This window comes from Mandrillus leucophaeus, unplaced genomic scaffold (genome assembly GCF_000951045.1).
Source record: "Mandrillus leucophaeus isolate KB7577 unplaced genomic scaffold, Mleu.le_1.0 Scaffold887, whole genome shotgun sequence".
NCBI lineage: Eukaryota > Metazoa > Chordata > Mammalia > Primates > Cercopithecidae > Mandrillus > Mandrillus leucophaeus.
This window is the reverse complement of record NW_012109663.1, coordinates 1,125,007-1,140,616: the sequence shown is the minus strand read 5'-3', so window position 1 is coordinate 1,140,616 and position 15,610 is coordinate 1,125,007. Positions and strand designations below refer to the sequence as shown.

At 35.6% G+C, this 15,610-nt stretch overlaps 1 protein-coding gene across 2 annotated transcripts in view; it reads left to right on the top strand.

The window, feature by feature from the left end:
- The first annotated feature begins 316 nt into the window (after positions 1 to 316).
- EMCN (endomucin) overlaps positions 317 to 15,610 on the top strand; it is a 124,392-nt gene continuing 109,098 nt past the window's right edge. For both annotated transcript variants that reach the window (XM_011969368.1, XM_011969367.1), the window contains exon 1: positions 317 to 556. In XM_011969368.1, the coding sequence (XP_011824758.1) occupies positions 490 to 556 (67 nt within the window). In that variant the 5' untranslated portion in view covers positions 317 to 489. The remainder of the gene's footprint in view (positions 557 to 15,610) is intronic.

Below are 15,610 nucleotides of genomic sequence, written 5' to 3'. Positions count from 1 at the left end.
TGGATTTTGCTCTAAAATTTAACCCTCGGACAGTGAAAGCCTCTTTATCCCAACTTGAGTAGTTGCTAAATGAGGCCCCTTTATAACCACTTCAGAATGCACTTTCAAAACAAAAGTTAGAAGGCGCTGTGATCCATTCTCAAGAAGGATCTGTTTCTGTTCAAAACCAGTCCCGACCTTTCTGTTGAAGAAGAACAAAATAACGTAGTAACAAAAACACAAGTAGCTGCCAAAGGAAGAGAGAGAGAAAAAAAAAAGAGTTCCTGTAAGGGACTGAAACAATAAATCTCCTCTCTGCTGAACTCCCAAAGGGAGTGTGTGTATTTCCTCCAGTTCTTTATCAGAGCCCCCAAAATAAGTAGGAATGGGCAGTGGCTATTCACATTCAGTACACCTTTTCCATTTGCTAATAAGGCCCTGCCAGGCTGGGAGGGAATTGTCCCTGCCTGCCTCTGGAGAGAGAAGCCATTGACACCATCTACGGGCACTATGGAACTGCTTCAAGTGACCATTCTTTTTCTTCTGCCCAGTATTTGCAGCAGTGAAAACAGAACAGGTATTTTTGTCTCTTATTCCTCTGGTGGTACGGATTGGAAATCACTTAGTAGGTGACTCAACCTCAGTTTACTTTCAGGGATCTTCCCCTGACACTTAGATGCAGCAATTCCTTTGATGAGTTGAGTGTTTGGATGTTGACTTGGAGTGCATGGAGAAGGCTTGAGAGAGACGGTATTTGTTTCTACTGAAGGGAAATATTTGCGGGTACAGCAGCCTGAAAGCATGTTTGATGAAATCACAAGGTACTGGAAATATACAATGGCCTCTTTAGAGTATAAAAATCTAGGAATAGAATGCTGGTTAAAATGTACTCTCTCTCAAAAATGTATTCTTTTCAGACACAGCTCAGAAATAATAAGATTGGCATGTGTAGGTGAAAGGCTGTAATCGGAGATACTGTATTGCAGATGTTAGCCTGTATTTTTCCCAACTATATTTTCAGCTCTGATAGATTGAGAAGTTGGATAAAGCTGCCTCGGGAAGTGAATCTTAATATTTTGGGGTAGGGTGAAGAGAGAGAGATTCATTTGATTACAGTCTATAGAATTTTGCTGAAGAAATATGCACATATCTAAACATATACATACATTTTGCATAACATTTCAGGAATTTATAAACATAAAAATCCTACCTATTGATGTCTGGTTAAGAAACTCAGATAAAAAATAGGTATGCATCTTCATAAGCCTTGAGTATATTAATGGACAGTATCGAGAATGATTTACATTTGACTTTTAACCCTTCCTGAGTGATTGAAAAGAAAGTTAAATTTAATCAATATTTATTAGGTTCCTACCCTGTACTGGAAGGAACATAAAAACAAATAAGATGTCCTTGCTCACAGTGGTAAATGTACTATCGGGAGAAATAAGCATGTGATTTTAATACAAAATAGATTTAATAAATATGAAAATCAAAGTACAAACTACCATAAAAGAACACAATTGGGAAAGACTGATTCAGACTCTGAGGGATCTTGGGGGAAAAAAAAGGAAAAACATTGATTTCTAATTTTATTTTGCTCATTCTCAATTTAAAAGAATACTGGCTACAAAATTCTAATTTACAGTGATAATGTTGGAAGAAAATAAGTACATCCCTCCCTGAACAATTTTGATTTTATCAGTCATTTCTATGTAAATATCTATGTAAATTTAGTACAAATTCAAAAACACTTCAAATTCACATACATTTGCCCACCATGCATGTTGGAGTTTCTGGGGTTAAGTTGTAGCAGGTATCAAGGCCAGAAAATTCAACTTAGAAGAGTTACTGGAATTGGATTTTTTTAAATAAAGAATATTTATGTGGTGCCACAGAAATCATTGCACTAGCTTATAAGTAACTTCAGTCTGCTTGGGGAAGATTGATAGAAATCTCAATGCCATGGAAATTATTGCTCACAATTAGATGTGTCAGATTAGTATAAAGTCTGAAAGTCTGGCTTAGGCTGCTCGCTGCTCCAGGTCTGCAAGCATCGACGGGTACAGTACTTTGCCGGCATTGTTAAACTCTGAATAGATCATTCACCCTTCCGAAAGTATAGTGGAATAGTATCAGTAGAAGTAGCCTGCAATACCTGACCTTGAGAAAGACATGGAGGTGAAGGACAACCCAGAGATGTCCTGGCAGGTTTTTCCGTTATGGTCATTTCGGGAAAATACAAACCTCCTATTGCTTACTGGTAATGAGCCTAACCTGTTAACAGTGTCTTCTTTCTAATGAACTGTTAATCCCTTTAGGATAATTTCCCATTTGAGCAGAGACAATAGTTACATAGTAACTATCTCCTTCAAGTCAGCTAACAAGTCTACTTGTTAACTGAAGGCTAGTATTTGTAAACAAACAAACGAACAAACCAAACCAAACCTACTCCATTTGTCTTAGAAGAGGAGGCTATAGCTCAAGAGTATAAATTGGCCATCTGAGTGGAGCATGAAAGGACTAGAAGATAGTTTCCCATCTACGTGTATGATTTTGTTGTACCTGGTTCTGTGTTTTTTTTTGTTTTGTTTTGTTTTTTTGCAGATTGGGTACAGGAAATAAAGCATTTCCTAAGCCGATTGAGTACATTTTTTTTTCCTTAACTCCCAGTTCCAGATACACATTGATTTCAGAGTTTTATATGTTCCTCAAACTTAGGAATGATTAACATATTTCATCAGCAAAGTCGATTCTTGGGGGCGAGGAGGGAGGCATTTCATCTGCTTTAAATTCACAAGCTGTCAAGCAGATCCATGCTTTTTTGTATAGTAATTTATTCCTACATAACGATCTTTTAGATAAATTGACTACTTTTCTTTTCTTCTGATGTTTTTGTCAGATTTAACTAAATGCAATATAGTTTTTTTTGTGCTGTTTGTGAAAATCAAGGGAATCTTTCTACATCACATTCAGTGAGTGACTTTTTATTACTTGGTTGGTGGTATAATATTTTTCAGTCTCCAATTTGGAAAGCTGTTCTATTGAAATATGTGTGGGAGATTTCTGAAAGGGAACTGCCATTCTTTCTTAAGGTTTTCTAAATTGTATTTAAAACTGAACAGACCCCTACAGTGGCTTTTAAATCTAGATGTATGGATGAGTTTTTGACTGTCAGGACTGAGAGAAGTTAATGAAGAGAGATTCCTCCAAGAAGAAGAAAACAATATGCGTTTACTCATCAAGTGCCACTTGCTTTTTGAAATTTACCTTAACTTGGGAAATATTAAAATGTTGTAGGCATTCTCAGACAGGGACAAACACCATTTTCTTTATTGGTATATGAAGAAGGATTTAATTGCTTGGAGAAATTCATTTGTTAGTGATTGAACATTCAATTTCATGAAAAAGAAAGATTAAACACACTATTGGCAGACTCCATGCTAAATATTATAGGTTTATAGAACTTAATAAAACTTAGCCCTTACCGTAGAAGTAGGGGAGAGAGGAAGATGAGGGAAGTTATTATAAGTTTGATTATAGTGTAGGCTTTAAGAGGTAAATAAAGAATGACAGAAAATTTACAACTAGCCTGGTTTTGGATATAAGGACATCCAAAAAGGTCACATATAAAAGTGGAAATTCTTATAAGCTTTGAAGCTTGAAAATCAAGAGATTCTAGAGGAACGGAATTTATTGAGTAGATACATTGAAACATTGGTATATTGTAGTCTAGAAATGTAAAGAGGTCACAATCTGGGAATAGTTAAGTACTGAGAAATAAGGTTGGAAATATAGCCTCAGGAGATATTGAATACCAGGATGAGAAATATTGACTCATACAGTTAATTAGTTTGAGTCTGTAAATGTGTTTGAGTATGGGAATTATATGATCATGGCTATAAAATGGGAAGATTAATCTGTCAGCAGAATACAGATTAGACTACTGGAGTCAAGAGAAATAAAAGATAGGAAAACTAGTTCAAATGTCATTGCCAGTCTGAAAGTGTGTCAATAAAATTAAAAGAAGGGTCTAGGAAGAGCTTTAAGGAAGTAGAAAGTGTGTGATTTGACATATCATTGACTGGCAATGAAGGATAATGTGACTGAAATGCAGAGACAGAGTTTTTTTAATACTAGAAATAGGAAAATGGCTTGGGAGCAGAGATTAGGAAAGATATGAGGATACGGTTTAGTGAGAAAAATGATGTTTGGTTTTGGACATGGTGATTTTGAAATCCTGATATTTATGTAGAGATGTTCAATGGTAAATTAAAAGTGCCTGATGCATAGTCGGAATGCCCCTGGAGCCAGAGGTGATGTTGAGAGGTGAATGTTCTTTAGTCCTGAATACAAATATTTCTTAATCTTGCGCATTGTAACATTAATAACAGAGAGAAGCAATATGTCTTTCTTCGGATGCCCATATATCTAACTCTTCTAGGGCACTTATTTCCAATTCTGTCACAGTTATTTGTACGAATGTCTTATTTATCTACTAGACTAAAAGCACCTTGAAAGTAGGGGCTATATTTGTTACAGATTGCTCAGCAACAGTTCTGAACACATAATAAGGACACAGTTATCTGAATGAATGGATAATTGAATGAAATAGTTGCCTTCTTATTATTTTCATATTTTAATTTCTTCCTATGACAACCACCTAACAGTTTACTACTTTGTCCTTATGAAAAAGTTATGGATGAGTATAAATCAGGGAACATAATATAGAAAAAAGTCAATTATTTTGATTTCAGTTATGAAAGTGAGCACCAAATATAAGGGAAAAGGATTCTTATCAAAGGTTAGCCAGCTCTCAAACTATAACCACTATGGGGAGGAATCTAAACAGAACCACCTCTACTTCTTTTTGGGTATCAAATACTCGATGTAATACATTCCTATAGTTAAAAGTATTCAGAGAGATACCTTATTCTCAATCAACTTCTCAAAAATACAAAATGGCTTTTTTAGAATCGAAGTTTACAAAAATAGAAGTTGGAAGAAAGTTAAAAAAAGGCCGGGCGCGGTGGCTCAAGCCTGTAATCTCAGCACTTTGGGAGGCCGAGATGGGCGGATCGTGAGGTCAGGAGATCGAGACCATCCTGGCTAACACGGTGAAACCCCTCTCTACTAAAAAATACAAAAAAGAAGCCGGGTGAGGTGGCGGGCGCCTGTAGTCCCAGCTACTCGGGAGGCTGAGGCAGGAGAATGGCGTAAACCCGGGAGGCGGAGCTTGCAGTGAGCTGAGATCCGGCCACTGCACCCCAGCCTGGGCGACAGAGCAAGGCTCCGTCTCAAAAAAAAAAAAAAGAAAGTTAAAAAAAATACCATACATCTTTATTTGTCATTATAGGTAAGGTGAGTTGCTTCAGAGTAGATAATTTTGCTAAGTACTTCCATTGAGCTTAATCCACACCAGTATCTCTTACCTGAAATGGGTAGTCTATTGCAGGAAGACTGAACCAATATAAAACAAATCCAAATGGAAAAGTATTTAGTCTGCAAACATTTCTTTACATTCTTTCTTCACTGCTGATTTTTAATAATCCCCACCTAAAAGTAGAAGTGATCATTCTAGAACTCCTACTTTCAAAAGATGTGTACAGTTGTCAGAAACAAATTATCTGGCAATTTTATCCTGAAGATTGTAGTTACCCAGAAAACTAAGAAAAAATGAATATTTAAGGGTTTCACAAAGCTTTGAATTTACTAGACAACTGCCCATCCTTTCCTTTTCATTGGTGAAGTTACATTCCAAGCTGCAGTTAAATATTTTAACTTGCGAATAATTATCTAATTCAAGTTACTCACATTCTTTTTTTCTTAGTAATCACCTTCCAACTTCCCCTTTGTCTTTAAGAACAATATGAGATGCACGTTTCTAAACACTGAATGTCAGAGTTGGATTTTTTTTTTTTTTTTTTTGAGATGGAGTTTTGCTCTTGTTGCCCATGCTGGAGTGCAACGGTGTGATATTCGCTCACTGCAACTTCCGCCTCCTGGGTTCAAGAGATTTTCCTGCCTCAGTCTCCCAAGTAGCTGGGATTACAGGCACCCACCACTATGCCCAGCTAAATTTTTTTATTTTTAGTAGAGACAGGGTTTCACCATGCTGGCCAGGCTGGTTGCGAACTCCTGACCCAGCCTTGGTCTCCCAAAGTGCTGGGATTACAGGCATGAGCCATCACGCCCAGTTCAGAGTAGGAATTTAAGCAACTTTCAATTCCTGTGTACTGAATCCTTTCCAGCTACTGAATTCCTATCCATTATAGGTCTGTTAGGTTAGGCTAATAGTACCTTTCGGCTGATTGAAGAAGCTCTCTCAGTTAGCAAACAAGATCCTTGTTGTACTGTTGCACACAATGGGAAACAGTGGTGTCAATTACATCTAGAAAGGGCAGTATATGGTTCCCAAATTTGGGGCAACAATTAGAAAAATAGATTTTTAAAACTTGAATAGAGGTTTCATATCCTGTAGAATGATATATATGGAGATAATCATACTTAATCCCAAAGTAGAAGAAGTCACCCTATGAGCATTAGATTCCTGTAGTGTCTTTCCCTACATCTTCTCCGGCCATGTTTACTCCAGCCATTGCTATGGCAACCAGCTACACACAGGGGTAACCTGACAGCCGCTTGCCTTAATTTAATGCATGTATCCTGCTTTCTTTCTGGTACTATTCTGATATAAAGGTGTGTTTCAGAATCTGGCATTATCAGATGCCTGAACTAGAAGTGCAGGAGCATTAGCATTCTTTGAGACAGCTCCTGACAAAAGAGGGAATGGAGCCACTGAATACATAAATGCTTTTCTCTTATATTCCTGCTCCAGTTTCATTGTTTTAGTCCTTTATTCTTCTTCCTGAGATAATTTTTTTTTTTATAAACTGTATGAACAGAAGCCCTTGTTTCAGCTCGGCTATTTAGGAAAATCCAGGATTTATTATATTTCTTGATGAGAACATTTTAGTTTAGATGGTAGTGTATATCTAACTAAAGATTAGTTTCAGTTTCTCTGACACTCTAATTAATATGTACTACCCTTCTTCCTTTTCATTTCAAAAAGAATGAAATATTTTTGATCAATCTTTTGTTCAATAAGCTTAACAATATTCTAAACAGATTCCGTTCTAAGGCAATTATTTGCCTGTTTGCAGTAATGAATTATACTGTGAGGTTAGTAGTAAAAAATGTTGATGTCATTGATTTTATTCTTTCTGTGCTTTTCATCTGAAATGTGAACTGTTTTCTTAAATCCGTTGAATCAGTCATACTCTAGCTGAGACCCATATTGGTTGTGTCAAAGACCAGAGAATGGAGATCACAGTTGGGAATGGTCCAAGTTAACCCAAAGAAGTATTGTCACAACATCTACTAGCATCCACCATTTATTGTGCCAGGCACTTTACACACATTACTTTCATCACAAATTTCAAGGCCAGTTTTATCCCATCTTACTGATTAAGAAACAGATGCTTGGAAATAGTATAAAGTTACACAAGGGTGGTGTGGCTTAAAATCAAAGCAAGAACTGTTGCCCTTCAGCTACCTTCTGATGTAGTGACACTTCAGTAAATTGAGTTTTCTGAAAACGAATAAGGATAAAGACTTGCCGCTCGAGTAATTTAGAAGTCACTACTGCGCCTCACAGCAGCTTCAGCCTTCTAAACCGACAACTAAGACTATAATGCCATAAATGAATTTTTACTTAGCAATAATGTTTTCTTAATATCCTGGATTCAATTAATTCTTAGGCGATGGGTTGGAAGCAGTTGTAGGCATTTGCCTACCAGTCATTGTTATGTTGGTTGAAAAAAGCATGTGCTTGGCTATAAATGTCAGTGAAGCTAATACAGGACTTGGAGAAGATGGAAAGAAACAAAGAGGAAATAGCTATCAGTGAATTAATCATTTGGTGTCACATTTATAATTCTTCTGGAGACAGATTGTCTGAGTTCAAGTTCCAGCTCTGTCACTTACTAACTGTATAAACTTGGACAAGTTACTCAACTTTTGGCTTCCTCAGCTGTAAAATGGAGATGATTGCCTTATGTGGTTCTTGCAATATCTCTACAAGGAATTACCTCATAGGGATATTGGAAGAATCACACAAGGTAATATGCAGAAAGCACCCAAAGTAGTGTCTGATATGAGACAAATATTATATAAAGTTTTGCTTATGCTGCACTGTAGATAAAATATTTTATTTCTAAGTTGATTCCAATCCAGAAGCAGAAAATATTTAAACAATTATAATGTTAATTCTCACAAAGTGAAAAATGAGCATCTGAAAATTTTTCACAATAGAACCGATGTAAGATACTAGTAAGATGACTGCCAAGTAATATTTTAATCACAATATATGCAGGCACAATTTTATACATTATATGCAAACAGGTGTATTTTCTCAAATACTTTTCAGATTTGTGTTATTTAACTTCATCTGTAAATTAATCACTCAAATTAATAAGCAAAATTGTGTTTGTATTTAATGAAAATTCTAACGTTTTAGTCTGAAAATAGTCAACATCCTCAAATATTGTTACTACTCTCATAAAGTATTGAATGTAGATTAATCTGAGAGCTTAAATAAGTTAGTGGAAGGAAACATGGTCTTAATGTGAAAACTTAAGTATGAGTCTAGCTTCTGAGTATGCTCAAATTGACCCAGACATTAAATCTTTCTTAATCTCAGTTTCTGCATGTAAAAAATGGGAAGAAAGATACATGTTGACATGGTATTGATGTTGCATGACAATGGCAATACCCATTTTAGATACTGTGCATGTCATAAATTACTAAAACATTAGCTATTATTGTATAAGTTAACATTAACTCACAGAATCAAGAGAGAAATAGGAAACCATTCCATAAATTTCAGAACTTTCCTTTACTAGTTGGGCCTTTAACTACCATTGTATCATCTCTATTTTAGCCATAATACCTTTACATAATTTTTATGGCTGTTCACATCCAAATGGCCATGTGTTGAAATAATGCTTCAGTTATAAAAATCACACACACAAAACATGGAAAACCATTTGTGTCACACATTGAATTTATTTTTAACTGAAGTGGGAAAAGAAATACTTTTTTGTGGTATGAACTGCGAAATCGCCCTCCTAGGGTGTTCAGCAAGTGTGAGAACATAAACGTTGAGTTCTTGGGCACTCTCCCTGGGATACAAAGACCACTCCTACATTGATCAGCTCAAAGCCATTGTGACGACTCTAAACAACCACGAGACTTCCCCAATGATCTCTCTCTGCAAACCCAATTTTTAGAAGTGGGACTCACCTTTTTTTCAAATGCACAGAGTGAACTAACTTAAAGATTCATTAAGTAATTGCATTATTGGGATTAGAATAATTAAATCATGTGATCAATGAACTTTTTATTTTTTCTCTTTCCTTTTCATTTTTTGACAGCCTCATTTGTTGGGTACAGGATTTTTTATCAATTAAAGTTTAAAATTCTAAAGGTTTACAAAGGAGAAGAAAAAATCATTTAAACATCTATTATTAGGTTTTGTTACAACTTAACTGTATATAGGAAACAAGGACAATTTCTAAGTGATTATTTTTGCGTGTGTTTCCCAAGACCTATTTTTGGGCACATAGGTGATATTTAGTAGCTAGCCCTTGCTTTAATTTGGAGAATTCTATTTCTTCAAAAGTCAGCAGAGTTGAAAATACCCAAGGCATTCCTAGACTTGTTTTCAGTTACTTGAGGGCAATATTTATTTTTATCCCTGTTCTCTGTAGAGGGGACGCAGTAAGTGTATTTTGGAATACTCTTTTGGTTGGCTAAACTTATTTGATTTGCTTGATGAAGTTGACCTACCATCTTACTGTTGTATAAATAGCAGAAAATACTTAACTTTGAATTCTAGTGACTGTTCAAATCATACCAGAGTGTCGTGAATATCTGAATACAAGTGCCAAGTCATTCCTGTTTCTTGCTCACATACACAAAAATTAGTGATCTGTAATTCATCAGGTAATTCTGAACCATTCAGATCAGATTAGTCCCCACCCCCACTAGGACAGACTGTAAAATTATGAAAATTCAATTGTAAAGGCACTTTGATTACGTAGTTTGCCTTTCCAACTTTAAAGTATTAATTCAGTATGTTGAGTAATTAACTTTATCCTAATCTTGTGCAGAAGCAAAAGCACCAGATAATTCAGTTGTTCCTAGATCAGTAAATAAGCCAAACACCCTTTGTGCAATTGATATGAGATAAACCACCTTGTTCTTTGTTAAATACAGAATCCTTTCCCCATAATACATATGCTATTCATTAGAGTATTACATAAAAGAAAGGGTACTTTCACTCAAAAAAAGAATATATTTGACAATATACCAACTTTCTTATATTTTTTCCCATTGAGCCCTGACTGGTGTGACAAGCCAGCATACTGTAGTGGTGAAGAGTACACTGAACCTTTGAGCCAAGAGCCCGTGGGTTAGTTACCAGGGGCCACATGCTTGCTGTGTGACTGAGGCAGGCAAAATTTTTAACCTCTCAAGGCTTTAATTTTCATGCCTATAAAATGAGTGTTACCACACTCATTTATGTGATATGAAAGGTTTCTTCCAGATCTACAGTTCTATAATCTTTGTGTTAACAAACAATTCTTATACATTTTGCCTGAAGTTATCTTGCTTCATTTTCATCCTGTTATCACTAGATATGCTCCTTCTGGAGCAAAATGTTTTATTCTATTCCCTAATGTTTATTTCCTTTCGAGATTTTTCAGTTAGGGATGTTAGAAAGCATCTGCTTTGCATGTAAAAGGCCAATTCCGTGTCATGAGAGACATTTCTCATAGTACACATCAACAAAAAACATGTTTTTCATTTCCCCATGTGGTCTCATTTATATGTAAATGGGAGATATTTGTTAGGAGTGGGGCTAGAAAAAAAATACTTGGAGAGAGGGTGGGGAGAGAAACCAACATCCAGAAAAAAAGATTGAGAATAAAAATGAGGTTTAAAGAGATTGAAGAAATGACAGAGGCAGGGAGAGAGAGAGAAACCGTCTAAGAGAGCTGGGAAGCTGGGAAGAAGAAATGGGGAAACTCATTAATTGCTCTAAGGATTTGAGAAGAGTATTCCGCACAGGCCCTCTAGCCACTCTTACAAGGCCAGTACCCAGTGGAGTTCTTCCTTCTTGCCATTAAAGCTCTTGCCAATCCTTCTTCCCTCCATCCACTCGCTGTGAAGTGTGCTCTTTTCACTGTCCCATATCCACAAGGTAAGCAGAGATGTTTACCTTTCAAGGAAAGTGTTAGAGTCTAGGGCTTTCAGGGAAAATGTTGGTATAAATTTAATCTAAATTATTATTATTATTTTTTGCTTGTACTAGTTTAGGACAAATTTGGCCAAGGACAGATTTGGTTAAGACAAATATTAGTTGAAGTGCTGAAATCTCACTAGGCATACAGGCTTAAATTCCAGCTTTGTTTGACAATCTCCTCGAAAAGAGGCGTCCTTCATTCCCTAATCATTATAAAATCACATCAATTGCTTTCACTTCTACTATTAATCTCCCTCATGTTTTCATTAACATTGAATGATCCTGGCCTCTATCCTATAGGGTACTCAAGAAATCTAGCCACCTTTAATAATAGTTTTATTAGAGAAACAATTATGGTATTCCCTTCAAAGTTTCAAGTGGGATCAAGATGCATTAGATAATCCAAACACAAATATTTCTAGTTCCCAGAGAACTGTTAACTGTAAGAAGAGTTTAATAATATATAGAGGATTAAATTACTAGCATTTGTGAGCATAAAAATAAATGCAGAAGCTATATTATGAATCTAAGCTAGAAGGGTAGTCAAACTTCTAGTATCAAAAAACAACAGACTGAAATTTGACAACTGGTTCATCAGTCTGCTATTACTTAATGAATTAGGATAACTTACAAGAAGAATTTAGCAGTCTATCTTCCAGAATTTACAAGCTAGCAACCCTTGACTTCTAACTTGAATGTGTATGTTGTTTGACCACACTAAGCATATAACATACTAGGTGTGTTTTATGACTGTATAAATATTTATAAATATTTTAAAATAAGGAAATTTTGCAAAACAACAATAACAACAATAAAAGAAATAAAGTTGTATTTTCAGGGTTTTTTTTTTTTTTTTTTTTTGACAAATCGGACTTCATATCCCCTCATGATATTCAGTTAGATCTGAGTAATAAGCAGCCCTTTAAATTGAGAAATGCCCCTTAATTCTACAAACATGTATGTATTTAAACCCTACCTTATCCTCTTTCACCTCTCTGCATGACCCATGGGCATTTGGGTTAATCTCATCACCTATTTCATAGTAGCTGTAGGGTTTTGTCTAAGCTTTAGGCGTACAATCTGCAAAGCTGTCACCATGTTTGTAGTGACTCAATGGATATCGAAAAGATAGGGTTCTGGTGGCCTTTTTCTACAATTAACTAGGCTTGCCAGCTCAATCTCAGAATTTTAAAGACACATTCTAGGTGCCAAATCTTTCCATTTTTCATAAAGATGATTGCTTTTTTTTAAATGTTACTATAAATAATTAACTTAGCAGTGATTATCACTCTTGTCTCATAGTCTTAGGAAAGCAAGAAACTTAGAAAATGATTTAAAAACATAGAAACCACAACTCATAAAATGTAATTAAAATTCTATTTTATTTTTGTTTCCCACTCTCTCTTTAATATTGATTTGGTGAATATAAACGTTTCATCTTTGATGAAACTATTGGAAACCTATGGCTTTTTTGCTAACCCTTAAAAAATGGACAGTTCTGTGGACAACTAAAGTTTCAGAGTGTATCAATTAGAAATTAGAATATATGATCCAAAATTATAATTAAAATTTCTCTCTTGTAGGTCATGCCAGTGTGGAGTAGAATTCTACAAAGTGGCTTTTTTAGAGGTTCTCTATTTTTCTGCTTTCCTATTCCCTCTCAAGCTCCTTTCTGATCAACTGTACTGGGAGCAGAGTAAGGAAGGAGTGAGAGCATGAATGAAAGATGTTACTTGATGTGGCGCCATAAGCTGTGCTCACATTCTGGGAGATAGTTAAAACCCAACTGCTGAATGGTATACTTTCAAGGGTTCCTCAAAAGTGCCCTTTTCAGCCTCTCTCCTCTGTAGTTCCTTGGCTCATGTGGATGGATACCTATTCTGGGAGTTCAGTGGTTACCCCTTCCAAAGCACTGGTCGTCCTTGTTAACCGAGAGCTTCTTCATGTTCCCAGTCCTCCAGGTAGAGCTAAGAAATGGAATTCAGGATAATCCTAAGCCCACACTCTCATTCTCTCTCCCTTTTATTTGGCCCACAGGAAACAGTCCAGTACCTCTTTCCCTGGCAACACCCAGCAGTGCAGGCTTATTCTCAATATGGCTAACAACTCTCCCGGTCCTACACCAAGGCAGTTAGGCAGCTATCAGCTCTCTTTAATTCTCTGGATTTCCCAGGCGTGAGTCAGATCCTAGGCTGTTATGCCTTCTGACTGTATGGATCACAAATTAAAGTAGGTTTGGATTGAGGGAGCAGACAAGCCCTTCTCCTTGGGGATGGAGGAGGTGGGAATGGGATTCAAAGATAATATTCGACAAAGACAACCTCTTCTCAGATAATTCTCTCTCTCTTTCTCTCGCTGCACACATATTTGATGTTTTTTATGCCATGGAGTAGGTAAAGGGTTTCCAGGGTTTATCGAACAAGTTATAGATCTTTTACTTGAAAATCTGCATATGGTTATTTTTCCCATCTTTTTGCAATTTCACATATCTAGATACCTGGTTAAAAACGTTAGTATTCACATATTGTGCTTGATATCTTGCACTAACATTTCCTTTGAAAATAACTAAAGATTTGAATGTGTATTTTCTCTGAGTTTAATATAATTAGGTGATAAATCAATATTATAATTAAAAAATAAAATATCTGTATCTTTCCCAGCCTGAACAATATGACAAAATCCTATCTCTACAAAAGAATACAAAAGTAAGCTAGGTATGGTAGCGCACACCTGTGGTGCCAGCTACTCGGGAGGCTGAGGTGGGAAGATTACTTGAGTCCAGGAGGTCAAGGCTGCAATGAGCCATGATCACGCTAGTGCACTCCAGCCTGGGTGACAGAGAAAAATCTTGTCTTAAAAATAAAAAATAAAAAAGTAGATTGGTGAAAATGATAAAAATAAAAGCCAAAACTAATGAAATGGAAAAGAAATACATAGTGCAAAGAATACCCATGTGTAATGATAAGGTTGGTAAGCCTCTGCTGATACTAATCAAGAGGGCAGAAACAAGTGAATAGATTGAAAAAGGATATACTACTGCAAATTCTGCCAAAATATAAGTATAATAAATACATATTATGAAAAGGCTTATGCCAATAATTTTGAAAATTTATGCAAAGTAAATAAATTTCTAAAAACTACAGACTATCAAAACTGACTCAAGCAGAAATACAAAACTTTAGTAGGCCTTAAATTGTTAAAGAAATTGAATCAGCAATTAAAAATCTTCTCACACAAAAAATTTCCAGCCCATTTGGTGTCACAAGAAAGTTATACAAAACATTCAAATAATAAATAAATTCACTTTTACATAAGCTCTTCTAGAGAATAAAAATAGGTTTTATTTTCCAACTTATGTTATAAAGTTAGCTTATTGTTGAAACCCAAACCCGACAAGAATAAGAGAGAAATGCTATAGACCAATCTCATTATGAAAAATGATTTTTTAAAAGCCAGAAAAACCTTTAAATGATACTTTATTGTACCAAATTGGGATTATATTATCAATGTGAAGTTGGTTTTGCACTAGAAAATCAATTGACATAATTAATTACATAGAAAAATAAAGAGAAAATATATGATAATCTCATTGAGGCAGAAAAACCACTTCTGCACGTTCAATATTTATTGCTGATAAAAATGCTTAGAAAACTAAAACAATAAGAGAATTTTCCTAATCTAACAGAGTAGCTTCAAAAACTATAGCAATCATCATGAATAATAGTAAAATATTAGCATTTTTGAGACTAAACATAAGACAATCTTGCCCAACAATCCTACTTTTATAAAACTTTGTACAAAGTATCCTAGCTAATGATGTAAAACATGAAAAATGACTATATTAAGAATTGGAAAGATAAAAAATCAAAATTGATATTATTTGTAGATGATATATGACATTGATATAGGAGTTAAAAAGAAATCATTTAGGCAGTTAGTAAGCATAAAAGATTTCTTGGTGGAATTTCCTTTTAATAAAAAGCAGCCCCCAAATCATTTTTTCTCTAGGGCAGCCTGAAAAATCAAGCCGCAAGCATAGATACGCAAGCTTGCATAGGTAAATGCCTGCAACTGTACCAATAGAAAAGGGATACCTGGAAGCCAGGTATATTCAACATGGAGGTTTTCTCTTCCCTTTTCTTTGTTGCCACATGTGCAGGTAACATGAGGCCAGCCAGGTAAAGATCCTATTTGCATAATAAGAAATTAGGGTGGGACGGCCAGCCTCTTTGTGAGCTATGTAAACGTCACATCTGGTCCAACCAATCCACTATGTTCTATGTAAATCAGACACCACTTCCTCAAGCCCCTCTATAAAGCCAA